Raw genomic sequence first — 26,747 nt, forward strand, 5'->3', positions numbered from 1 at the left:
AGAGACAGGAATGGGTTCAGAGAGAAGAGGATGGGGCAGAGACAAGTTAGTGTTATAGGAATGGGGCAGAGAGGAGGGTTCCCATCCCCAGTGCCCCTTGAAGGAGGAAGGAGAACTGTAGTGAGCTGAAAGGCTGGGCTGCTGTGCACCTTGGGCCTGGGATCCAAGTCTCCCCCTGCAGTGCCCCCAACCCCCAACAGCAGTGTTTTCATTCTCCACGTTCTGATCTAGCTCCAAGAACTGATGCCTATAGTTGTCCCCAGCTCCCCAGAACCGCGGTGAGCTACAACGGATGTGGAAAGGACAGCAGGCAGAGGCGGCAACAGACAGACGGCAGCCAAGACCCTCCAAGGCGAGCAGCCCCTGTGAGCTCGAGGGCCAGGACCCCCAAGGAGGGATGACCACCTCCGGGCTGAGGTCCAGTCTGGTCAGAGGCAATGACACTGCCCCTCCGGCCACCTCAGGGCTTAGGATGGGGCTGGGTCTCTCCCTTGGGGTTGGGGGCAGGGAGACAGCCCAGTCCTCCTCTCCATCGGCCTCTGAGGCTCCAGCAGTCCCCCTCCCCTCCATCTCCTCCCCAGGCCCCACGTAATTGCTTTCCCATGTTGCTAATGATGCCCGAGCCCTGGGTGGGCGGCGGGTGGGTCAGGGCTGACCAGGGTTCTCAAGGCAGGAAGGCAGCACAGGCCAGAGACTCCTTAATTCAGCCCTCCTACCGCAAGGACGGGGAAGGGGGAGGTTCAGACCCACCCCGGGAATACAATGTCCTTCGTGAGAGTCGGGGACCCACTACTCCCTCCACCCCTGCTGGACCTGGAGTGCAGGTTTCAGGCCCGAGCCACACCTCAGAGACCAGACAGACAGAACTGGGGGTCCAGGACACAGAGACAGGTCCACAGCCACTGCTCAGGACGTCCATCCCGGGAGCCTCTTCCTGTGGATGAGCCGTGTGCTCCCACAGCTGGGGCCAGGCTATTCGGCTCGAAACGCCACAGGCCTCTCTCCCCTGACACCGGCCTTTGCTTTCCATGGCCTCTCCCGCCTGGAACACCCGTCTCGTCCTCTAGTGCCCGGCCTGGAGGAGAGCCAGCCACCTTCGCTCTCAGCCCCTCACCCGCCTGGAGTCCTGTCCAGGCCTGACTCATCAGTACTCCTGGAACTGTGAACCCCTCCTCCCAGGGCATCATCCCAGGCTGGCAGCGAGACCAGCAAAGGAATGCTCATTTCCTGACCCTGGTCTGAGGAGGAGGGTTTGAACCGGGGTGCACGTGTGACTCGGGGGCAGCAGCTCAGTGGCGGTGCGCGGCTCCGTGCCTGCCTGGGCGGTGGGGGCTTGGCTGTGCGTGGACCAGCGTGTTCTGGCTTCGACTCCACTTCTCTTGTTGCTCCAGCCGCCTGGAGCGTGGCCAAGCCCGGCTCCCGGGTTGGGGCTGTGGCCTAACCCTTTGCCCCCACCCCCAGGCCAGAGGTGCCGGCCAACTTGGCCCCAGCCCCGGGTATTCTCAGCCAAGGAGCTGCAGGGAGGCGGCTCTGACAAGGGGGGGTGGACCTGAGGCAGCCGGGGGCCTCTCCTCCGAGGGGAAATCAAAGGGATCCTGGAGTCCTGGTTTGGGGACCGGAAGGGTGTGGGCAGAGGGTGTGGCGCTGGCCCAGAGCCTGAGTACCCTGTAAAGCCGAAGCCCGCTCCCCTCCCACTCACACTGAGTCCTCATTGCAGTCTAACCCTGGGGTAAACCTCGCACTCTGCGCCTCCCGTCCTGAAGCACGAGGCCAATGCCTGGTCACGTGCCAAGTGGCCTCCTTCGGGCAACCTCCCTGCCTGCCCAGGCTACTCTGCACTCTCAGCCCTGGCTGAGCTCCAGGCCTGACCTGCTGGAACCCCGGCCTGTGTCTCCTGAATGGCAGGGATGACAACCCCTCCACCCTGAGGATGAAACCCGGCCTCCTCCCCTTCTTGCACCTCTGCCCCGTGGGTAAAGCCAGGCCTGGGCACCCGTGGAAGGCAGCTCCGGAGATGACCCCTGACAGACCTTGGCCCTGCCAGGATTCAGTAGCCCCCGGCGATGACTGGATGCCCCCGGCGTGGGACCTGCCTCACTGGCACCCCTCGTTCCCCAAAACTCTGCCCGTGGCCTCCAGGGAGCTCTACCCTCCAAAGAGGCGGGAAGCCCCGTCCACGGACACACCTGCCTGAGAGCTGAGCTGCCTCTCCCCACCTGTCTGGAGAGGGCTGTCTCTCTCCAACTCTAACTGCTTCCCTTCTCCAGGCCTGGAAGGGGAGAGGTCCTTGGACAAGGGCTACCCTCCCAAAGTGGGTCCGGTCCAAGGACTCATGAAATGGTGACGTTTAATGAGAACCCCCCACCCCCGTATATACATCTGTAAAAAATTCAAATACAGCAAGTTACCACTGAGTCAGACTACAGGGGACTGACAGGGCATTAAATACTGCGGGGCAGGAGCAGGAAAAGGGGAGGGTCGTACAAAACAGGGGCGGAGGCGGGGCACTGAAAAGTGTGGGTGCCGGGGGAAGGGGATGGCTGGGCCCCCCCAGCGCCAGGAGCTTATAATCTGATGGTGGCAACAGAGACCCTGGAACAGACAGGAGGCTGGGACAGGAGGCGAGACTGTGATGTGAGGGGCTCCCCTCAGGCCCCCCAAGGGCTCCTGGGAGTCGCTGGCGTTGGAGGGCCCAGCCCCAGGGCTTAGGACGGAGGTGTGGGTGCTCTTTGGTGGGTGGGTTAGCTGCATGGCCCCCTGCCCTGAGCAGGGAGGGGGGCCGGCGTGGTGTGGCGGGGCTGGGGGGCGGCAGGCCCGGGCCTGCCGGGGTCTCTACAAATTGTGTCTCGAGAGAATGCCGAAGGTCCTCCTGCCCGTGTGCAAAATAGAAACCAGGGTCTTCAGGCTCAGCTCCGGCCTCCTGCTCCTCTGCAGGTGCACTGGCATGTCCTCACGGGATGCCGGGCTCTGGGGGGACAGGGCAGGAGGCTGTGAGGGAAGAGGGTGGGGTCGGGGTCCCCTCGGGCTCCCCTCCACCACCCAGCCTCACTCCACTTACCAGATCAGGAGACTGCCGGCAGCGGCGGCAGCGGCAGCCAGGGCCAGGGTGACAAGGACACTGATGAAGAAGGGCGCCGAGGGTCCTCCGCCGCTGCCCAGCTCCCCGGGGTCACAGATCTTCGTGGTAGGCGGGGGTGCCAGGGAGCTGGTGGTGCTGGCCGTGGTCTCTGGGGAACACGGGGGAAACTCAGAGCCGGGCCGGGCCGGGGCTGGAGTCCCACCTCCATCTGGGGTCCACAGGCACACTGCTCCTGCTTCTCCTGTCAGACCAGGGCTGCCTCTCCTGTCAGACAGCCCCTGCCTCACCCATCAGGCAGGTCTTTGCTTCCCCAAGGCACCCAGAGGCCCCCTCCATCAGAGGCCCCTACCGAGAATGTGCAGACAGCAAGGACGAGTGACAGCAGGGGCTGGACAGACCGACGGGAGTGCGCCAGCCCCACAGACTGTGGAGACCCCTGGGGCAGGTGCTCCAAGTCCCGGGAGGAGAAGGAGGGAGGCCAGGGGGCGGGCTCACCGGGGGCCTGGGCCTCGGTGGTGAGGTGTCGTGGCTCCTCGGTCCAGGGTGTGGCGTGGGCGGCCACACTCCAGTCACTCCACGTCCCAATCTCATTGTCCTTGGCGGCCACCTGGATGATGTACTCCTTTCCAGCGTAGGCGTCCGTGATGGTGTGCGCCGTGCCATCCGACAGCTCCACCTGCAGCCAAATCACGGGGTGGGAGTGTATAGGGACGGCGGACCCTGGGGGGAGGACACTGAGAATATCCCTGGGAGAGTGAAGACTTCTCCGGGAGGAGACCGCACCCCCCCCACCCCGCCCACCAACAGGGAGCAAAGACAGTCCTGGGGGAGGAGATCTTTAAGGAGATGAGAAATGCCCCGAGGGGAGAGTGAGGAGGACTTTAATCAGTGTCTTCACTCTGCTGTCACCCCAGCTCTCTCACTAGCCCCAGCCCAGCCCCGACTTCAGTTCCAGCTGGAGGCGACAAGAGGAATGGGGTGAGACAGGCGTAATGTTGTGCTGCCCTCTCCCACTCCATCAAGGAGCTGTTTAAAGGGAAGGTTACAAACGCAGGCATGGAGCTAGGCTGCCAGAGTCCAAATTTTAGCTCCATCCCCTACTAACTAGGTGACTAAGTTACCTAACTTCCACATGCCCTGCGGTCCTCATCTGTAAAATGGCGTTAATGATCGCTCTCACAGGGTTGTAACGAGGACTCAGGCACATGGTGAGCACCAGAGAGACTTCAGCCAGCTCTGTCGTTACCATGGGTTCCAGCTCAGAGCCTGGGCTCCCAGATGCCCGGTGCACCCACCAGCCTGGCCCCGGCGGGGTTTCCCCCTCAGGGTGGCCTCACTTACAGTCATCGCCCTGCCTGAGGTGGAAAAGGGGTGGGGGGGCAGCTCCTGGCGCGGCAGGACAGCAGGACAGCTGCTCCATTTCCTCCTGGAGGCATGGCCACCCCACCCCTGCCCTGGCCGGCCCCATCCTGAGGGTCTCCCCGCACCCTCCAGGCTGGCCTGCCTGTCCGGCGCCCCTCCCAGGCCCAGGCTGGGCTCTGGTTCATCTCAGCGGCACCCGCCGCCTCATTAAGGCGCCTCGTAAACAGGGGCAGCCGGCAGGGGCGGAGGAGGGCCCCCCCCCGCCCCTGCTCTGGGCCACGTCTGGCTTCAGGGCATTTTTGGTCCCTGTTACACTCTTCCCCCAAGAAAACCAGGGTCTAGACTACCTGACCTGACAGTCTGTGAGCCCATGTGCGTGTGTGTATGTGGATTCGTGTGTGGGCAGCTGGGTCCAAGTGGGGCAGGAAAGCCTCCCAGTTCCTCCAGGGGTTGTGAGCCTGAGATAGGAGGTACTGGTAAAGGCCAGAGTCGGTATGAGAGCCATTTTGGGCCCAGATCTGGGCTCAGTTAAGTTCTACTCCCAGCCCTGGAAGATCGGTGGGCCCCAGAGACCCCCCTCTCCTGGAGTTGGGGCCCAGTTCCACCTCTGGTTCCCCAGGCCCCTTCTGCTCTGCAAAAACCCCCTCTGGCTAAGTAGCCCTAGCTCATTCCGCTCCTTCTCCCTCTTCCCAGGATTTGACCCTCGGGCCTCCTCTTTTGATTCTGTCCCCCGGATCTCCACATCTGTCTTTCCCCAAAGGGAGAGGGCCATGGGGAGCAGATCAAATTACCACCTCATTGGTGGGCTTACGGTGGGCAACCAACCATACCTCTAGGAATGTAGCCTAGAAGCACAGTGCCCTCCTGGAAGCCACATCTCCCAGGCCTGGGCCCTTCTTGTTAGGTTGTCACTGATCCCTTAATCCACCCCCTTAAGAGAATGGCTCCACAACTGTCAGGAATTCCCTAGTTGCTGGCATCCGCCTTTCCTAGGAGTCCTCCATCCAGTCTGTGGCAGCAGACATCAAACATGCCCTCCCAGCCTTCCTGCTGAGTTAGGCCCAGAGCAGAAGATGCAGGGAACCCATGCTGGGTCCCAGTACTCACCTCCCCCTTGTCCATGCTGAGACAGCCCCTGCCAGACCTCACGGTGCCCATTCTTGTGTAATTCCTGACCTGTATCTCTCACATCCTCCTGAAAATCCAAGTGATGTTTTTCTCTGCTCTCCCCTCCACTGCCCCTCCCAATCATACACCTGCCTCTCTCCAAGCTTAAGGACTAGGGAGAGTCCATTCTGTTCAGAGCAAAACTCAAGTTCAAAAGAGCCATAAATCTAGCCAACCACAATACCAATGTGACATGGAGCAGGGATAACTTGTGCCACAGGCCACTCATGTTCTTGCCACAGAGCCCACATATTTTGCTCTGCCCGCCTCAGCGTTGGGGTCAGCTCTGCCCACGGTGCAGGCCAGTGGGTCGCCTTGGCATGTTAGTCACACGCACGTAGGGAGCATGGTTCCTGCTGGGGGCCACGTGTGTGCGTGCATGTTCCCGTGTGTGTGTGGTAGGCAGTGTGCCAGGTCCACTGCAAGGCGTGTGCACTGCGACGCGCAGGGCTGCTGCCTGTAGCTAGTTAGCAGGAGGGGGGGGCTTGTGAAACTAGACCCTGGTTATTAGCGATGCATTAGTCGCGGGCAGCTGGCCAGGAGGGAGGGACTCCGGACTCTGTCAGGGAACATATGAGCATGTAAGCAGCCTTTGTGGGAGCCAGGCCTGCAACCAGGACAGGCGCCCTGGAATCGAATTACGCGCTTTAAAGGCCAGCTGGGAGAGGCGCAGGAGGAGATGAGGTTGGAACCAGGTGGATGCAGTGGGGGCACAGGTTGACCCTGGGTGCCAGCCTGGGTTGCCCCAGGGCGCACCTTCCCAGCCCCAGACCTAGCCCACAGCCCTATGGGCCACATAGAGCCCACAGCCCTATGGGCCACATAGAGCCCACAGCCCTATGGGCCCAGGGCCCTCAAGGAGAGAGAAACTCAAGTCTGCCCCAAGCCCCTGGCTGCTCCCCAGAGCTCACTCTCGTAGCTTGATCAATATCCCAGACCACAGCCCCCTGTCCACTGCTTCGTTCCCGGTCCAGACCACCTTCTGACCCATAACTTTAAGCTGACCTCTAAGGTGGACTTGACTTTGGGGAGCCATGACACTAATCACGGCCTGAGCTCACACCCTGGATTGAGCTTGACTCTATTGCCTGATTCTGACCCCTTGAGCCCATCTGTGAGTCCTTGAGGACAGGGACTATCGTGCCCCTTGGGTCCAGCACAGGCTCAGAGCCTGGCCCAGAGTGTAAGAGGGAGATGTCTGATCAGGGCTGAAGCCAGAGGTAAGAAAAGGGAAACACTGCCTGCCATCTGCCTCCCAGCATTTCTCTCCACTACCATGCGGCGCCACAACGACAGATGCGTTCCTGTTGCCCTAATGGGGGTCACCAGGAACCCCTAAGGACCTTAGATCAGGACACCTCCCTCAGCTCCATCCATCCTTCCAGGCCCACCTGGTCCCTTCTTTCCCCCGGAAAGCCTCTCTGACTGCCCTCAGGCTTCACATGGGAACAGCCGGCAGCAGGGATACAGGGGCCTCCCACACCGTGTGGCTCTGATTCAGGCTCTCGGGATCTGGGCAGGGTACTCACATGCTGCCACTGGTCCAGGATGAGGGGTCGATAGCGCAGAAAGAACTTGAGAGGAAAGGACTCGGGGTCAGGCCAGGTCGAGGGGGTCTGCCATGTCACCTCTAGCCGGCGAGGGTTGCTGGGCACTGGCCGGGCTACCACGTTTTCTGGAGGGTCAGGCTTCACTGTTGAGGAAACACAGCTTCAGCACCACACTGATCTCTTGGAACAACCCCGTTTCGTCAACCCCAGCCACCATGTCAACCAATGCACATCAGTAATCATCGCTCTTCTCTGTTGTCCATTTTGGCAACCACCATTAACAACCATCTCATTACTTCCACCTTTCACATCCCTGTCATCACCAATGACGGTCACTACAGTCACTGTCACCAGCTCATGCTATCAACATCCTAAATTTCATCCCATCATCAACCCCATCCTCATGATGACCAGCACCCCAATTACCAGGCCTATGTCATGCCCTTCCACTACCCTCGTCATCACCTGGATCGCCCCAGCCTGTACCAGCATCATACACTGCCCCAAGCCTGGCTTTTCACCTCAACTTTTCCAGCTCCAAACTGAGACACGGCCTAGCTTGGAAGAGGCTGGGTTTGAAGCTGCTTTGTGGGTCAAAGGTAAAAGACACTCCACAGGTGTTGCAGATCTGGGTTGGAAGTGGGCTGAGAATCTGATGAGAGCATCTAAGGGCCCAGCTCACATAGCAAGAGACTGGCTGGGGATCCAGCCATGCTGGGGTGGGGGCAGGCGGAGGCACAGGGTCTGGCTGGGATGGGGCAGGGGCGGGCAGAGGGTCTGGCTGGGATGGGGGTGGGGGGAGGGCGGTATCTGTCCCAGTCCTGTCTCCTGTTCTGACACCTCGTTCATCACAGGCCGTAAGGAAGCCATTAACGTGGAGGGGGGGGAGTGGAGGCTGCAGCTGCACAGGGGTCTGGCCCAGCCTGCCCCCCTCCCCCTCCTGCATGCTCTGGGAGCCAGAGAGACGATGGGAAGAGCCGCTGGAGAGGTCTCTTGGCCCCGGCAGGTGAAGGACATCCACTCAGATGTTCACGGGTATATGCATGCCACGCACATGTGTACACATTATACGTTCCACATATACCTGGGCACACAATGTGGACACCCCCACCAATGCTCATATACACGTTGGCAAACATCCACTTACTCCCACTGGAGCATGCAGCGGGGACCCGCCCCCTCCCCACGCACCAATGGTGAACTCATCGAAGGTGATAGCTGTGGTGTTGTGGCCCAGAGCGTTGCTGACACTTATCGAGACCTTGTACTTGACGGTGGAGAACAGGTGCATGTAGCGGATGTGGCAGCGGTTCTTGAGGGCCGGGTCCTTCTCACAGACCATAATCTTGGAGCCATGCCTGGGGAAGGATGAAGCCCAGGCACCGTTACCAACGTCAAGGTCGGGTAGGGCAGAGGCTGGGGGAAGGTCAAGCCCAAGGCTGGGCTAGGGTCTGGACTGAGGGCATGGTGGGGGGCCGGGGGAGAGGTCAGAGGTCAGGGTCGGAACCAGGTCACAGGTGCATCTACTCACAGCACAGTCACATTGAAGGTGTTGGGGATGTAGGTGGGAGAGGGCAGATGCCAGCTGCAGTAGAAGCCCTTGGGATAAGTGTTGGAGCGGCAGCTGAGTACGGGCTCCCGCGGCGGCACTGGGGGTGAGGACAGCACAGTCAGGACATTCTTGGAGCCCCCAGTCCCCTGCGTTAGTGTGGGGACAGGTGGGCCCCAGAACCCCAGCTCTCCCCCTTCAACCCATCAGCAATGCCAGAGATGGCGGGGGGAGAGTGCTGTCAGCGAGGGTCTGAGGCTTCCCAGGCCACAGAGAGCCAGATGTTTAATTAAAGGAAAACAAGGGCTGTATGGAGAGAGCCCCCCCACCTGCTCAATGGAGGCGGGAACGTGGGGAGCAGGGGGCTGCAGGCCTCAGCTCATCGATCACAGGATGGAGGTGATGTCTGGGGGAATCGGCCCCAGCCCCAAATCTCCTGCCACACTGCGTCCATTTCCAGAGGAAGATTGTGCAACAGAGGCCAAGGGGGGTTCTTGACCGGGTCCTCTGGTTGGTGGGGTGATCAGGGTGCACTCCCTGGAGAAGAGACATCCCAGGCTTCCCCTCGGGAGAGAATGAGAAACACGAGGACAGGCCTGGTGGCTCCACATGAACGACAGCACTGGGCGGCTGTTCATATGCATACATGTCACATATGTGTCTGTGTGTGACGTGAATGAGTGACGTGTGATGGAATGTGGGTACGTATGTAGGAATGTCTATGTGTGTGGCTCTCAGAGCACATGTCTATGTGTGACTGCATGTGTGTGCAGAGAGGAAGCTGCTGTTCCCTTGGTGTGTACCTCACCCCAGCCCCAGCCCCCAGCTTCTCCATCACAGACCCCTAAGGAAGCCCTTTAGGAAACTTCCTTGGTGATGCAGTGGTTAAGAATCCACCTGCCAATGCAGGGGACATGGGTTTGAGCCCTGGTCCGGGAAGATCGCACATGCAGCAGAGCAACTAAGCCCGTGCGCCACAACTGAGCCTGCACTCTAGAACCTGCGAGCCACAACTACTGAGCCCGTGTGCCACAAATACTGAAGCCCATGACCCTAGAGCCGGCGCTCCGCAACAAGAGCAGCCACTGCAGTGAGAAGCCCGTGCACTGCAACAAAGGGTAGCCCCCACTCGCCACAACTAGAGAAAGCCCGAGCGCATCAACGAAGACCCAACACAGCCAAATATAAATAAATAAATAAATTTATTTTAAAAAAGAAAAAAGCAGCCCTTTATGTGGTCAGCACCTGCCTTTACTCTGGGGAACGCGGAGGGCCAGAGAGGGATGGGAACCTACCTGTGGTCACACAGCAAGCCAGAGCTGGTACTAAACACCAGGACGGGGATACCCACCAACACGACCACACACACATACTTGGGAAGTCCTCTCTGCTGTCTTACCACTCTTTTTGCTGCTGTGAGCACTTAGACCAGCTGTCCCACCCTCGGGCATTCGGTAAGGCATGAGGACAGCCGGCTCAGGTTCCTGGAAGGAGGCAGCTTCTGTGATCTGACCCAGGCAAGGCATGTCCGTCCACGGCTCCAGGGACACTGACACCTCCCTCCTGTGCCCCCCCACCCCGCCCTCTGCCTGACAGGTGGACAGGAAATGGGAGGGGGGCAGCTCAATAAGCCAGGGACGGTGAGGGGGAGTGCATGTCCACGCTTGCTGAGTGGCCGTGGTGATACTTGGGGAGCCGTGGGCTTCCATCCAGTGTGCACGGGATTGTGAATGGCTGTGTGTGACTGCATGTACACGTCCAGTATATGTGAAGTATGTATGTATTGGGGCCGAACCCCCAGGGCCCAATCTGGCTTTGCAGCAGGAGAGATGAAGGCGTCAGAGAGGCATGAGGGGAGCTTGTATGTGGCAGGTGGCGTGGGCTACGCTGTGGGCAGAGGTGGCTCCAGCCCCTGGCCTGCAAGGGAGAGCTGGAGGCCAGCTGAGCCTGCACGAGGGGCAGCCTGCTTTCTGCCCGCTGCCGCCTGCCTCCCCCGGGAAGCCTTCCTGGCCCCACGTCCATCTTGTGTCTCTTCCATGTTCATTCTGCGCGCCTCACGTACGCCGTGCCTATCTGCCCAGGGACACAGAGGCATGGTGGGGGGGGGGCAAGGACACAGGAAGCGCCTCGTGGGGGCCTGTGGGCCAGGCCGGAGTTGGCAGCCACCCCAGGAGGAAAGGACATTCCAAGGTTGGCTGAGAAGCCTCCACTGCCCCCTCCTACCACCACCCTCCCTTACCCCCAGCTTCAAAGGAGAAGGGCACTGGGCGGGGGGCGGGGGGGGGACTGAAGCCTGCAGAGTCAGCTCCCTGCCACCTGGGACTCTTCGGAGGGCAGAGCGGGCCATGGCACTGGACCCGCAGGCCCCCGCCCCCGCCCAGCCTCCCCACTGGCTGGTTTCCTCCATTTCCCTCTGACCGTCCTCTCTCCCCTCGGACCCGTCTCCCCTCAGACATCCCCCCCAAAACCAGTTCCCCTCTCTGACTGGGCAGGTCATGGGGGGCGGGGGGGAGGGCAGGCAGGGCTTTGTCTGTCATCTGGCTACTCTTGCCTGGCCCTGGGCCCTGAGTAGGGAAGGGCTTGGGTTTCCTGACAGGGACCAGGTTTCTCAGAGGGAAAAGGAGGAAAGAAAAACAAAGAAAAGGAAGAAAAGGAGTGACTTGCTGCAGCTGGAGCCCAGCTGAGCGGCCGGGTGGGCGGAGGTGGGGGTGCTGAGAGAGACCAAGTGTGAGGCTGTGGGACAGTATGCAGTGAGGAGGCCTGCTGGGAGCGCGCTGCAAGTCAGGGGAGAAGCTGTTTGTAAGAGACGGCCATTGTGAGGCTGTGTGCGTAACTCCGAGAGGCTTCCTGTGTGTAACTGGGACTCCGCAGCAGCGTCACTGCGATTGGCTGTGCGTGGCCGGGTGACTGCATTTGTGTGGGGCTCGGGGTGAGGCTGTGTGACTTAGGGATTGCCTACACGTGTGAGGCTGTGTGGCTGAGGTCCTCCGTGCAAATGCGTGTAAATGCGCTGTTGTGTGTGAAACGGTGACAGCAGGACTACAAACCTGAGACCCTGCGTATGAGACGGAACTTAGGTCTGAATGCATTTTTCAAATGGTGGGTGTGGGAAGGTGCCCAGAATTCCAAGTGTGTGCACACGTATGAGCTGAACACCGTGTGAGAGTGTGTTAGAGGCTGTGTGTGAGCAAAAGCCCATACGCATACGTGTCATGATATCACATACAGGCATGCTCCTGGATGCCCAGACTTCCTGAGTTGCCCCCATGGGGGCTCCTGAGATGCCCAAGTGACAGCATCAGCCCGTGGCAGGGTGTCCCTGAGTCCCACACGGGGCTGTGTGTGCGTGTGCATGCGTGCGTGTACCCCCGCTGGCCCAGGATTTGTTTGTTTTCCTAACTGGCTTGTTTTTCCATGTCCAGCCCACCAAACCGCATGTTTTTCCTCTCATCTCGCCAGCCCGCCTGGGCTGGAGCCCCCGGCATGCACGAGACCTGCCCGCCGGCTCAGAGAGGAGGAGGGGCAGGCTGCCCACACCCCTGGCCAGGCCAGATCAGGCCAGGCGGGGTGGGGTGACCCTTGCAGCTCCAGCCCTGCCCGGGCCGCACCCACACTCCTCCTCCTGCCTGGCATTCAAGGCCCACGGCCTGTGCTAACCTTATCTCGTGACATCCCTCAAGGCACCCCAACTTCTGGACTCCTAAATGCCCGCCTTCTACCCGTCTTTTCTCTCCAATTTCTTCTTCAACCACAGGCTGCTCTCTCCTTCCCCACCAAACAGAGCTGAGGAGGAAGCGATGCTGAACCAGGGGTTCGGGAGTTCCTGTCCTGACCCATCAAATACAAATATTTTAAAACTGGACAAAGAACTGTCTATTTAAAATTAGTCACTTAATCTCTGATTTATTTCAGCTTAAAATCAGAATGACATGGAATTAGCAGTGTCTAAGGAAACAAAAGGATGCTACTAAAAGGAACCTTGCGATCCTGTTTCCTAATGTGGGGGATCCTTTCATCACCCCGGGTAGGGGCCTCCTTGCTGGTTGTGACCATCTGCCTGAGGGCAGGAAGGTGGGTCAGGAGGAAGCAGTTCAGGGATCAGCCTGGTTAAGGGGACTTCCAACGGAATATTTTTATGATCAGGTTCCCTTGGAAATAGAGACATGAAAATCTTACATGTTTAGGATAAATACTGAATAATTTTTAGTTTGAATGGCCCACAAATCAGGGGTAGCTCTGTCCTGTTCTCTGAGCACTGGCGAGAAGGATAATTTGATATTGAGTGTTGCCAAACCCAGTCTCTTGTTACTAATATAAAGTGACTGAAACAATCATGGTTAATGTCCCCTGTTCCTCTGACCAACTCTTTAGAAGGAAACAAGGCAATGAGAGATAAGTATCTGTAACTAATGCTACAGCCAACTCATGGCCAGCTCTCCTCTGACAGGCAGGGCCTGGGGAGTGGTCAGCACTATATATAAAAGGTCTGGGGCTTCCCTGGTGGCGCAGTGGTTGAGAATCTGCCTGCCGATGCAAAGGACATGGGTTCAAGCCCTGGTCTGGGTAGATCCCACATGCCGTGGAGCAGTTAGGCCCGTGAGCCTCAACTACTGAGCCTGTGCGTCTGGAGCCTGTGCTCCGCAACTAAGAGAGGCCGCGATAGTAAGAGGCCCGTGCACCGTGATGAAGAGTGGCCCCTGCTTGCTGCGAAGACCCAACACAGCCAAAAATAAATAAATAAATAAATTAATTAATTTAAAAACTTATAAAAAAAAAAGGTCTGGGCTCTGGTCACAAAGGGCAACTGTGGGTATGGCTGCAGGCATTACATCTAGACCCAATCCCCTTCCAATGACCTCTCAAAGAAAATCGAGTCATCAGGAATGGGGGCCCAGAGCCACCAAGGCCCAGCCATCACATCCAGCCTTGTCCATCCTGAGGACTTCTGGGACTCGAACTGAGAAGACAAGGGTATGGGTGACTTGTACCAAGTTGGCCTCATACTCCTTGCATGCCACTCAATATATGGCCTTTTCCCCATGTAAGGGCCCAGGGCTAGGCTGCGTGGTCCACTTCTAACACACCCTGTGGTGGGCCAGGGAGGACTCTGGTGGGCTGATCCTGCATATCTCAAGCTGGCCGACAGGGGTCACTCCACCCTCGGTTTGCAACTAAGGCGTTTCGTGATGCTGCCATCTCTCCAGTTTAAACACATAAAAAAGCTTTTCTGTGGGGAAAGGAACATCCCTACCAAAACATACGTGTACCTCTCCTCTAGCCCCACTGACGGGTCAGTGTTGTGGCGGACCCCAAGCAACACTTCAGCCTAACATTTCCCACGGTTGTCCACACCAGTCTCCTGATAGTGGGGAAAGGGCCTGCTCCCAGGTCCCTCAAGCATCTCCTCCCCTCAGTATCTCCCAGGAGTAAAGAAACCATCTTCAGACAGTGGGGTGCATCACCCAAGTGGGATGAGGCCGGAGAAGCTTGAATCCTTGGCTCAAGAAGAAAAGAAACTATTTTCAGAGTATTTACTCTGTCAGTTGGTGCCCCTGGCTGAGCTCCAGAGGCCTGCCCAGACGACCGCCAGCAACACTGATAACCTCACTGTCCCGATTCTGCAAATGCCTCCTCGGAATCACACTCACCTGCTCTTCCTTCTACCTTCCTGCTGGCTCCTTGTGATCTTTCATCTCTTTTTGTGGCTCGTTTCTTCCATCAACCCCTTTTACAGTGATGGTCTTCAGGGCTGGGTTCTGGGTCCTCTTCTCTCCTTACCCCACAATCTCACCCTTGGCCATCTCACCCCCTCCCAGAGAGTTAATGCTGACAACCCCCCCCCAAATTCCCATCTCCAGCACAGGCCTCTCTCCCCGAGTCCCAGACCCTTAGATTCACTGGCTACCAGCCATCAACTCCCGGCTGTCCCCCGGGGACCACAACCCAACATGTCTACAGCAGATGGTGGTGCCGCAGATCCCTCACCCGTACCCGCTGACCGCTTCTGCAGTTATTTGCCTCAGAGCTTTCTTTGGCCACCAAAACCTGCATTGCCTGTCAGGGCATCAGGCCAAAAGTGCTGGGGAATTAAAGCAGCCCCACCCTGACCCCTTAGTGTATAAGCATCTGAGGCCCCGCACTCCCCAGGCAGGAGAACTCTGAGGCACACATTCTGCCTCGGCTCCCAGGGCTCCCCCAGCGGGTTAAGCGCCAGTTGCCCAGAAGCAGTGGCTAGATAACTCCCCCTTTAATGGCTAGCTTAACTTCCTTTTCTATCACTTTCCCATTCCCTTGTGATGTTTCTGTCACCTGCCAAATAGACCACCTGTATGCAAACTCTCACCTGATTCTAGGGAAACCAAAACTGAGACACCGTGTAAACGGAACACGCCATCTCCTCCTCCAGCTGACCCTTCCACCTTGTCTCTGTTGCAGCGACTGGTACCACCAGCTGTCTTGACTCCTCCCCCTTTCTATTCTCCTGTCCTCCCTACCTCCAATCCATCACCAACTCCTGGAGGTCCAATCACCCCCTCTCAACTTCCCCAACTCTATGCCCCGGTCCTAGGTCCCCCTCATCTCTCCCGCATCCCAGCAACAGCCTCCTTCCTGGCCCTGCCTTTGCCCATCCACCTGCCTCCCCTCAGCACAGAGAGAGGGACCTTTTAACATGACTCTGATCGTGTCACTCCCCAGCTTCTAGGATCATGATCTGCCCCGTCCCCTCCTTCAGCAACCTTCTGCCATTTATACCAACCCAAGTGGCCTTTTCATGCCCTCCCAGCCTCTGAAACCTATGGTCACACTCAGCTCTCTGCCAGAAAGAACTTTTTCAGTGTTTCTTCCAAATCTTCCAAGTCTCCATGTGCTTCACACTCCAGGAAGCCCTCCTTCTTCCCTGGAGCTTCCCAGAGTGCCACACCTCTACCTGCATAACCGTATACCCCATTTTCTTCCCTAAGGTCCTCAGGGCCAGACCCTGTGAGAGGACACAGTGGAGTGAGGCCACTCCAGCTCGGAGCTGTGACTCTAGGATTCTTCCCCACCAGGCCCCAGGTGGGCCATGCCTGCCAGCCCTCCTGTGCCCATCTTGTCATAGGGAACAGGATTTTAGGATCTCAAAGATCTCCAGTGGGGGTGGATACAAGTGCAAAATGCCAGGGGTCCGCACTCGGGGTGAGACTGGGCTCAGAGGTCAGAAGAGCAGGCTCAAATAGGATCAGAGGGCAAGGGTCAGGGCCTCCACCACTACCACCAGGAAGGGGCTTTGAACCGGGCCAAGGGTCTGGGCCTCGTGGACAACGCCCTTGAGTGAAGTGGGAGGTCAAATGAGGGGTGCTGGGAGTAACACTTACAGCCCACATTTAGGAGGACTTGGTGGCGCAGGTGCCAGGAGTCGCGGTGGAAGCAGGCGTAGAGGCCGCTGTGGCCCAGTTCCAGGCCACGGAGCACGAGCTGAGAGCCGTTGAGCAGGTCAGGGGCCAGGTCTGTCCCATTCACCCGCCACGTCACAGCTGCATCCCAGTTCGCCGTCCCACACGGCAGAGTCACGTCTGAGCCCAGGCGTTCGTACTGCACGTGGGGTGTCTCTGTGGGGGCCGGGGAGGGCACAAGGCAAAAGCCACAGGTCACAGCCCCGCCCAGGACCCCCAGGCAAACGTGCACGGATGAGAGCCCGTGAATGTGCAAAAGTGAGGAGTCCAGGCCGAGACGCTATGAGTCTCACGGTGTGAGTGTCCTGGGGAGATGAGGGGTATGCAAAATTCCTGTGCGGCCGTACAAGGGTACAGGCATGTGAGTGCCTCCAAATTCGTACGTGTGTGTGCACGTCTGGGGACTGTGTGTGTGTGTGTATGTGTAGAGAGTTTGTGTAGCATGCTGGGAGAGAAGACCCAGTTCACCTCCAGTCCCCAGGTCCTTTTAAAAGTTTTCCTGACCCCCATGACCCCAACGTCTTGCCACCAACAGGCCCAGCTCCAGTCACTGACATCTGCTACCCAGGCAAGCTGGGGCTGAGGGGCCCCTCTCCTGAACTCCTCCCTCTGTCTCTTCCCATCTCTTCATCTTCCCCATCCTCGTCTTTCTGTCCTGCCTCTCTCCCTCTCCCTGACTCTGAGTCCCTGACAAGTCCCCCGCTCCCAACCACACAGGGCTGGGGCAGCAGCAGGAGAAGGGAGAATGGGCAGGGTCCTGGACAGGAGCCCTAGGGAACTCCTAGCAGCTGTCAACATCATCATGAGGCAGGAACTGCTCAGGGTGTGGGTCGGGGAGTGCTGGGACTGAGGGAGCTCTCTGACCATTCCTCTCTTGCCCCCAGGAGGGGCCTGTCAGAGGCAAAAGCAAACCCCAGCCCCGGCCTCGGCAACCCAGGCGTGATGGACAGAGCCCAGGAGACTGGAGTGGAAGGGCCGGAGGGAGCACCTGTCGAGAGGCAGCGCTAGGTGGGGGGGGCGAGTGGGACAGAGGAAGTCTAAGGCACCGGTTCTACAGACAGCCCCAGAGAAGCGGGCACCAGGAGATGCGAACCTACCCTCCTCATCCTGCCCCCCAGGCCTGGAAGGACAGATGCTTCCCTGGTCCCAGCCAGATCTGTGGAGTGAGGGTGGGCGGGGCAGAGCGAGGGGGAGGGGGCGGGGTGGTGGTGGCAGCTATGCCTTGTTAACACTCCTTCACATTTCCCCTCCAGAGAGCCACCCTGCCTAGCTGGGGGATTTTCAGAGGCAATTCCTGTTAACGAGCCAATTAAGTTGGGCCAGTGGCCTCTTAATTAGACTTGTTAACACCACCAGGACTGCAGGGGGTAGGGATACCCCACCCCACCCCGCCCCCGGCCCCATGCCGCCGCCCCCTTCCCTCCTTTATAGACCCCTCCCCAGTTCTGCTTTTCTCTGTGCTGAAACATCTGTCCCTGTTTGCTGCCTCGGTCACCCTCCCTGGGCCGGGGATCTCTCTGTATCTCCAGCTCTCTCCCCCGCTGCCTGTCTCTGTCTCACCCCTCTCTGAGCCTCTCTGTCCCTGTCAAAGGAGAGGGAAGCAGGAAACCCAGCCAGACCTGACCACTCGTCTGTGGGGCCTGGACCAGCCGAACAGAGGATGAACAGGCGGAAGGGTGGTGGCCGGGGGGCCTTGGAGGCCACAGCTGTGAGGCTGGACCAGAGACTGACTGGGGGCCTCCCTCTGACCAGAGGCCCAGTGTCCACGGCTCAAGCCATAGAGCCCCCCCAGTCCACCAGCCCTAGCCACGGAGCCCCCCTCCAGCCTCCCTCCCAAAAACCTGGAGCTTCCAGGAATCACGCCAAGCCCCTCTCTCTGCACACACACCGCCCGCCCCCCCCACCCCCGCCCCAGCAGAGAGACTGCATCCAGCGGCTGACCGCTGTGGAGGGGGCGTGGCCAACACGGTCCCAGCAGCAACACATCGACACTGACCAACAGCAGCTCAGAACTAACACGGCCCCAGTATGGGCCTTTAATACTGGGGGGCAGGTACAAGCCGCAAGATGAGGAAACCAACCCAACAGCACAACGAATGCAATGGCAGTGGGGTAACACGTGGGGAACCCTGTCTGCCTCACAAAGGAAACGGAAACACAACCTGACAACAGTGACAAACCAACCATGTAAGGGCAGGGCTGGAATGAAAAAATGACAACACAATGACAGATGACAACTACAGGCCACAACGCAGAGGCAGAGGGGGTAATGTGACATGACAATCACACAGTGCCACAACTGCTACAATACACACAGCCATGCAACAGCTCCAAAGATGGCAGTGATTTAATCCTTTGTCTCTGGACAGCTTTCCTCCCACCCCGTGGGTGCCCCTACTGATGTGCTGTCCATTTCAGAAATTAAATCAAGCAGCAGGGGGAGGATGGGGTTCTTGGCCCTGACGCGGTGACAAATGCTCCAAAGGAATCAGCTGTGAAAAGGTTGTTAGAAGCCAGGATAAGAGACAGAGACAGGATGAGGTCATGGACATCGAAAACACACAGGGATAGAGCTGACAGCTCCCTCACACCTGTGCACATGGGCTCACATGGGGACCACACGCCGGAAACAGTCCCCCCAGGCGTCCTAAGCAACTTCACATCACCACACACAGGATGAAGACAGTCACCACAAAGAAGAAAAAGCACACCCAAGACAACCATCCACAAGGTCACAGCTACGCAGGGACACTGTCCCACTTCAGGGACGGTAACACCTGATAAAAGGTCACGTGCATGCACAGGAAGGGCACTGTCACATGGGGACATGGTCTCACACACAGAGAGACAGTTTAACAGGGACACGAACACACGAAGAGACAGAAACAAAGAGAAACTAACAAACTATCACACATGGGGTACAGTCTAAACCACAAGGACACAACCCCACAAAGGCCACGGTCACACATCAACTATGTCACACACAGGGCACAGCCCACAAGGATATAACTACACAGAGAAACACACCCAAACAGGGACAGTCTCGCTCACACAAGAACACAGTCTAACGCACAAGGACAGTCTCACACTCTCAGAGATGCTGCCTACGCCCACACACAGGGCAGGGGCGAGGCCAACGGGAAAGACCGCTGGCGGGCCTAGGCTGGTCTGGTCAGCACAGAAGCCCCAGGCAGGCCGACTGCAGGTGGGGGTCGATGGGCTGGCCTGGTGGTCCCTTCAGTCCCTGCCCACTGCGGAGCAGCCCTGGGGCAGGCCAGGCTCTCTCTGGGCCTCGGTGCTGGGCTCATGAGGAAGAGGCCACAGGAGCCTCGACCTACTGCTCTCCTTGAACCCACAGCCTTGAGGGTCATGGAGCTCAGCCATTAGGGTCTGCTCTGCGCCTGGGCCCCAGAGATGCCCCCACCTTCTCTGCCTCTACCTGAGCCAACTGAGGTGGGGGGCAGGACACAACCAAGGGGGAAGCTCCCTACACTTGGAGCCTCCCTCGTTCAAGGAGTTTCGAGGTCAGACCTCGTACTGACGTGGCTGTCTGAGGTGCTGCCTCAGACGCAGAAGGGCTAGTGGTAAAGTTTCCCAGCAGGGGTGCAGCTCCTTGCCCCGTGGAGTGTGAGGACTCAGTACTCACTGGACAGGTGGTAGGGGAAGGGCAGGAGGCTGCCAGTGGCGCAGCCTGAGCGATCCCTGCCCCCTCCAGCCAACCCAGCTCACTGACTGGGCCCCTTCCTCGATGTGCCAGCCCTCTCCCACTCGTCACCCTGCCCATCCCCACACCTTGTTCTCAGTCTACCACCTCTGTCCCTGTATTCCTTCTGGGATAGGAGAAATATTCTTACCCACTGTCTCAGTGCCTCCCACTGCACCCCCATAAATCCGAGGGGACCCCATTTCACCAGATACCGTACAGGGCCCTACCCCTAGCTGCCCCCAACTCCCATCCCACCCACCTGTACCTTGTATCAGTGCTAGTGGGCAGAGGGACAGATCATCTCAAGCCAGAGATACCATCAGCATGAGACCGCCCAGGAGTGACTGGGGGACTGTGTTTACGGGACGACATCAGTGGGTCACCCCGTATATCAGTGTCACATGACTCATGTTCACGTGTGACGATGCCAGCCTACGGCAGTACGTGGCTCTGGGGTGGGTGAGTACAGCTATGCTGGGGAGGGTTCACGCTCAGTTCCCAGAGGGGGTCAGCAGGGAGCTCCCCCACCCAGCACTCACCCTGTGGACTGTGTCTCTGGGCGTAGACCACGGCAGCGGCAGCAGCAAGCACGGCACAACAGGCCCACGGGACAGGAACAGCCATCTGTTGGGAAAGAGTGGGCGGCGGGGAAAGGGGCAGCATCAGCCGAGGCAGGAGCCTCCTGGGGAGCCCCCACTCCTCTCAGGCAAGACTGGGAAACCCCAGTCCCAGGGCCAGGGCACCTTGACCCCAAATGCTCTTCTTTTTTTTTTTTTTTTTTTGCTGTATGCGGGCCTCTCACTGCTGTGGCCTCTCCCGTTGCGGAGCACAGGCTGCGGACGCGCAGGCTCAGCGGCCATGGCTCACGGGCCCAGCCACTCCGCGGCATGTGGGATCCTCCCGGACCAGGGCATGAACCCGCGTCCCCTGCATCGGCAGGCGGACTCTCAACCACTGCGCCACCAGGGAAGCCCCCAAATGCCCTTCTTAATGGGGCTCAGGATCCTCTTCAAGCAACAGAAAACATTATTGGCATCTGTAGGCAGAGGTCTGCGAAGATGGTAGAAGGCAACCTACAATGGTTTGTTGTTCATTACAGCCGCTGGAGGCAGGATGGGTTACAGATCACTGGTAATGCTAGGGCCATTTTTCTAGGAAAAAAATAACTTCACTGGTAAGGTTAGCTAATTAGCTATAAACATCACAAACTGAAAGGGTGATGTTCTAACTTGATTGGAGGTCTACACTTCTCCAAATTGCCTTGAAGAAAAGGCCGCCTGCCACGCTCCTGGGGAGAGAGCCCCTCGGATCTGCCCCTGCCATGTTCCCCCCACCCACCCCCATCCCCGGGTGAGTCTTGCCCCACTGGGCTCTGGGAAGTTCACAGAGCAGCAGGGTACCAGGGCAGTGGTACATTGTGACCAGGTCAGATGTGGCTTTTGCTTTAGTGGACACTAAGGATCATGAGAAGGATGAGGGGTTTTCCCTGTCAGGGACCACAGCCCGTCCTTCAGCCCAGGAGCCTGGGAGCCCCAGCCCAGCAGATATGCATCAGTGTCTACACGCTCCCATGTGGGAACACAAAGCACACTCAGGACATGTTCCCAGAAGCCAGGATGGATCCAGTGGCCCCCCTACCTGCTGTCCTGCTTCCTGGGATGGGTCCAGCTGCCCTCACCCCACTCCACCCCAGCACATGCCCATACCTGAGGGCAGGGAAATAACTATTTCCTGCAGGAAAGGTTCCAAACCTGATTCTCCTGCCCCAGTCTGAGGAGAGAGGGGGACTGTCAGCAAGACAGAAGCAGAGATCCAGAGAGGGACACTGCCAGACACTCAACCACGGCCACTACCAGAGGTACAGCCAGACACACAGCAAAGACACTAGCCAGAGACACTGCCCAAAACAAGAGACAGAGCCCCAGGAAAAGAGCCCACACACAGACTGGAGAGACTGTGTCGGGCACGATCAGACAAAGCCAGAGAAACAGGTAGACAAACCAGATAACCGGCCAGAAACACGGCCAACACACAGCCAAAGGGCCCGCAAGAAACCCTGTGAAAGACTCGGCCAGACGCAGGCAGACATATCAGAGAAAGAGTAAGCAGCACAGGCAGAGAAACCATCAGCAACAGAGCCGGAGAGCCAGAGACACTGTCAGAAACCATGCCAGAGAAACTGCCTGACACACAGGCAGAGAAATACCAGAGGAACTGATAGACACAAACAGGCATACACCCAGGAAAACTGCCACTGAGAGAGCCAGAGACACAGTCAGATGCTCAGTCAGGAAGTAGCCATACCACTCAAAACACTGCCAGGGGCATGCAGGCACACAGTCGGACACACTGCCAGACAAACAGCCAGAGACACTGCAGACAGAGCTACAGCAGGGGAGACGAGTGTGGCCGTCAGCCTGGAGTGGCGGGTGGGGGAGCCGGAGAGAAATCTGACTTCCAGGGCCTCCTTTATGGGAAGGGCTCCTGCCTACCCACTGCTACACTCGCCCCTCACCAGGCGAGCCCTCCCCTCTGCACCTGGTGCTCCTCCAGCTACAGCCGCAGGAGCTCTGGCTGCCCCTCCCTGGCACAGCTCATCTCTCTAGGCCCCAACTGGCCTCGGCTACCCCTCCCACATCTGTGACCCCTGAGGCCTTTGCTACCACCTGGCCTAGCTCCTGACCCTCTGCCACTCCCCCATCTTTAGCTACTCCTCAGGCCTAGGAGGGTAAGACAATGGCCAAAGTCACAGTCAGCAAGTGGTGGGGCGAAGAAAGGAACCCAGAATGAACCAGTGCTAAACTCAGAGCAAATGAACCCAGGATGAACCAGTGCCAAACTCAGAGCAAACGAACCCAGGATGAACCACTGCTAAACTCAGAGCAACCGAACCCAGGATGAACCAGTGTTAAACTCAGAGCAAACGAACCCAGGATGAACCACTGCTAAACTCAGAGCAACCAAACCCAGGATGAACCAGTGCTAAACTCAGAGCAAACGAACCCAGGATGAACCAGTGCCAAACTCAGAGCTGGGGCTGGAGAAAGGGAGATAGGAGGCTGGAGGCCTATGTGGTTCCCCAGCTCAACCCCTGCAGGGCGCCCTCAGACCCTCCCCGACCCTCTCTGCCGTCCACCCATGCCGTCTCCTCAGAGCCAGCCCACTGCCCACCACATGGGAGAGGAACCAGGCAGAGTGGACAGAGGTTAGATCACAGAATGGGAGTAGAGGGACAGGGTGGTCCTCTGCTCCCTGCTCCTTCCTGGTCCCAGTTGGGAGGGCCATGTGGGTGAGGAGATGGCCTGGCATGAGTGTAAGGCATACAAGCAAACACACACACACACACACACACACACACACACACACACACACTCTCGGGTCCTCACAGGGGGAGGGGAGGCTTCTTCATCAAAGTCGCCTCCATCAGCCCGATGAGTTACTGTAAGGGCCGGGCCCCGGGCCAACGGGGCTGCAGCCATGGGAGACGGGCGCTGCTGAAAGCAAGCGCTGCAGAGAGGGGGGATGGGGTACCACGACAGATGCTGCACGGTTGGGGACACCCAGAAAAGGGAGAGACCCAGGGAAGGGGGAACAGAGAGGCAAGGAGAGAGGGAAAGCAGTGAGCAGAGACCCTGAGGGACAAGAAAAGAACAAGACAGGGAGAAATGGAAGAAGAGCCACAGGAAGAGAGACAGGGAGCATAGGAGATGGGCAGAGATTCAAGGACAGAGGGAGAGACAGACCCAGAGAGAGTGACAGAGACCCCAACAGGGTCTCTGTGCCCACCTAGAGCATCTCTCCAAGCCCACCCACCTCCTGCAGTGTGAGGAGAGGATGCCATCAGTGCAGCAGTGCTGCTTGATCTGAGACAAGAGCAGGGCTTCCTGGGGGCGGGAGGGCTTCTGCCTATGAATCCAGGAGCCCAGCCCCCAGGGCATAAGGGCGGACAAAACCCCCATCCCATCCCACCTGCAGGTCCAGGGGGCCCCAGGCCAATTCACTTCCCTCTTCCCTCCAAGTCCCCGCTGGACCCATTCCCTGGTAGGGAAGCTGAGGCCAGAGGCATCCAAGCTACACCTCTGCCCTACCCTGGCTCACCTCAGGCCACCCATCCCAGGGCAAAGAGCATCTTTCCCAGGAACGTTCCAAGTCCACACCCCATGGCTCTGGGATAGATCTGGAGCCTAAATCCCATAAAGCCCCAGATGAGGGCTATGCAAACTGGCCCAGGCTCCTTGCAGACCCTTCCAGAGGCCCAGCCTGGCCGCCAGCCCCAGACGCAGAAATGAGGAGGGAACAGAGGGCACCCCACTAGCAAGTGCCCAGCAGCCCAAATCCCTTGTAAACAGAAGCCCAGCACCTCTCCTGACACAGAACCCCACAGTGTTGCCACACACATACACACACACATGTGACACATCAAGAGACAACCCTGGGCCCCCAACTTACTGTCACTGTTCCACCATGACACAAAGACATTACACACTGACAACACCACCCAGTGAAAATTACACAGTTGCACAGTTGACAATGACACACAGGGATAATGACAGTCACCACAGTGACAATGATGCAGTGAGTGACAGCCACACACAATGACATCAACAAACAAGGCAATGAAACCTGTTGACACTGACACAGTCACAATGACAGTAACCTCAGAATCAAAGATGCAATGAGACTGACAGTCACATAGGCTAACAATGACAGTGACATCCACAGTGACACAGGGATGTTGGCAGACTCAGTAAGATGGACAGTCACGCAGAGTAACACCAGCCCTCAGTAACGCTGACACCACGGAGGCTGACAGTCGCCAGCAGGGACACTGACACAGTGATGTGTTCCAGATCAAGGACCTCAACTACCCAGTTTCTGGCTTAGGATCCAGGGCCCAAGACCCCTTTTGCCAGCCCCAGCAGGAGCTCAGGTGCCCTGCACCTCAACCCTCAGCCCCTGCCCAGCTGAAGGCAAAACCTAAGAAAGGGAAGTGTGAGTCTGGGAAAGCCTCTATTCACCCCCGCATTAAGTTATTCAGCCCAACCCTGGGGAACCCCTGCCACATCCAGGATGGGACTGGGGGTTCTGGGCACCACTGCCTGGGGCCCAGCTCTGACTGTGTGTGTGTCGACGTGCAATAGCGTGTTCTGAGCTTCGGGCTTCAGGGTGCTGGTTGGTGTGGGTGTGTTGAGGGTCAGGTAGGTTCAATCTGGCCTGGACAATGAATGAATGGGGAGGCCCCACGTGGTACCTCCGAGAAACTGAGATCCAATGAAGGTCACTGGCCTGGACCCCACCCCCCTCGGCCTGGGGCTGGGGTGAGGTCAGAAGCATCCCTCTGAGGGAGGGCATCTGGCCCACAGCAGGGGCCAAGGTGACATCTCCATAGCTTCCAGTCTCCCTTGGCAACCCCAGACTCCAGGATCCCCCAGGGTAAGGGAAAAGGCACTCTGTGTTGGGGCCTCATCCCCTTCTTCTCTCCCTACCACAGCCCTAGAAGATGCATCCTGGGAATGAGGCAAGAACCCAGGGCAGGACGACCCGCTGATTCAAAGGCCTAGGAAACTCTAGGGGCCTCAGACCTGCAGAGGAATTAGGATGGGGGAAGACAGACACCTACACTTGGAGACAGAGAAGGAAAATGAAAGACAGGGCAGGGGCAGAGACAGGGACAAGGACATGGTGGACAGGGAGGAACAGTGCTGGCTGAGGGGGCGGCTGGGAGAGACAGTCTGGGCGGGCAGGAAGCTCCAGGATGGGGAGGAGGGGCTGAGGCCAGGAGGCCCCCAGATCCCACCAGGCCTAGGCAGCCTGGACAGCGTGGGCGGTGGGGGGGGCAGAGGCCTGAGCGGTCCAGAGGCTGGGGGTGGGGCGGAGGCCAAGGATGGAGGCCTGGCCCCTGGCAGCTGGCCCAGCAGGCCCCCCATGGGGGAGGGGGCGGGCCTGGGTCAGGGGCCAGCTCCTGGGCTGGGGCCGGCTGGCCACGGGGCAGCCTCCTACTCCCCACGGTGTCTCCCCCTGTCTCTTCCTCCTTTCTCTCTGAATCCAGACCTGGCCCTCCTCTCAGCTCTCAGTGCCCCCACCCTAAGTGGCACAGGACCCAGAAGCCATGCCTGGGTTTAGGACTCAAGCCGTATCTCCTCCTGGGCTACCCATCCCCACCCGCTCCAGGAGCAAGCCCCCATGCTCAGGGGAAAGGACCCCACCCAAACATATGCCCCCCCTCCCCCGCAGAAGGGGGCAGGAGAAGCTGAGCACCAGCAGGAGGGGGGCCAGGAGGGAGGCAGGGGGAGCGGTCCCCCAGCTCCAGCCTCTGGCTGAGGCTGTGGAAAAGGAGGCGGCCCAATGTGAGTGAGTTGGGGGGGGTATCCGCACCTGCTGTTGTGACCTCCACAGCCGGAGATGGGGGCCTGGGGGGGGGACAAGATTCCGATGGATTTTGGCAGCAGCCCGGACTCTGAGCGCTCAAACCCCCCACCCCCCAGCCTCTTGCACCGTGGGGACCCTGAGATCAGCATGTGCGTGCCCTGCTGCACGTGTGTGCGGGCGTGTTGCGGGCCTCCCATATGACGGGCCTGGCTGGGCAGCTGGGAGGTGTCCTGGGGAGATGGGTGTCTGAATCCCACCAGCCGTGCGCACATGTGGAGCCCCACTCGGGGCCCTGCATGCTGCCTGATGACCTGGGCACCGGCTTGTATATGCTCACATATGCAGGCCTGGACTTAAGCAGCCCTCTCGGTGCAAAAGGTCTGGGCTTTCTCCCTCAAAAGTCATCTGATCCAGCCCCCTGCCTCTCAAATGGGAAGCAGGAAGGGGCAGATAAGTTCATATCCTCCCTTTGGGCACATGGGCTCTGGATAGCTTCACAGCACCTGAGGTGCAAGCTCCAAATCCCTCATCC

At 58.7% G+C, this 26,747-nt stretch overlaps 1 protein-coding gene across 1 annotated transcript in view; it reads right to left on the reverse strand.

Moving 5' to 3' along the window:
• Positions 1–2,346: 2,346 nt before the first annotated feature.
• CNTFR (ciliary neurotrophic factor receptor) overlaps positions 2,347–26,747 on the reverse strand; it is a 39,317-nt gene continuing 14,916 nt past the window's right edge. The window contains exons 3-10 of the mRNA XM_082657426.1: positions 20,386–20,470; positions 16,063–16,296; positions 8,690–8,807; positions 8,350–8,516; positions 7,138–7,301; positions 3,575–3,755; positions 3,059–3,227; positions 2,347–2,967 (exon numbers count right to left, since the gene is read on the reverse strand). Of these exons, the coding sequence (XP_082513552.1) occupies position 2,967; positions 3,059–3,227; positions 3,575–3,755; positions 7,138–7,301; positions 8,350–8,516; positions 8,690–8,807; positions 16,063–16,296; positions 20,386–20,470 (1,119 nt within the window). The 3' untranslated portion in view covers positions 2,347–2,966. The remainder of the gene's footprint in view (positions 2,968–3,058; positions 3,228–3,574; positions 3,756–7,137; positions 7,302–8,349; positions 8,517–8,689; positions 8,808–16,062; positions 16,297–20,385; positions 20,471–26,747) is intronic.

Source organism: Grampus griseus (assembly GCF_964374135.1).
Source record: "Grampus griseus genome assembly, chromosome: 6".
Classification (NCBI taxonomy): domain Eukaryota; kingdom Metazoa; phylum Chordata; class Mammalia; order Artiodactyla; family Delphinidae; genus Grampus; species Grampus griseus.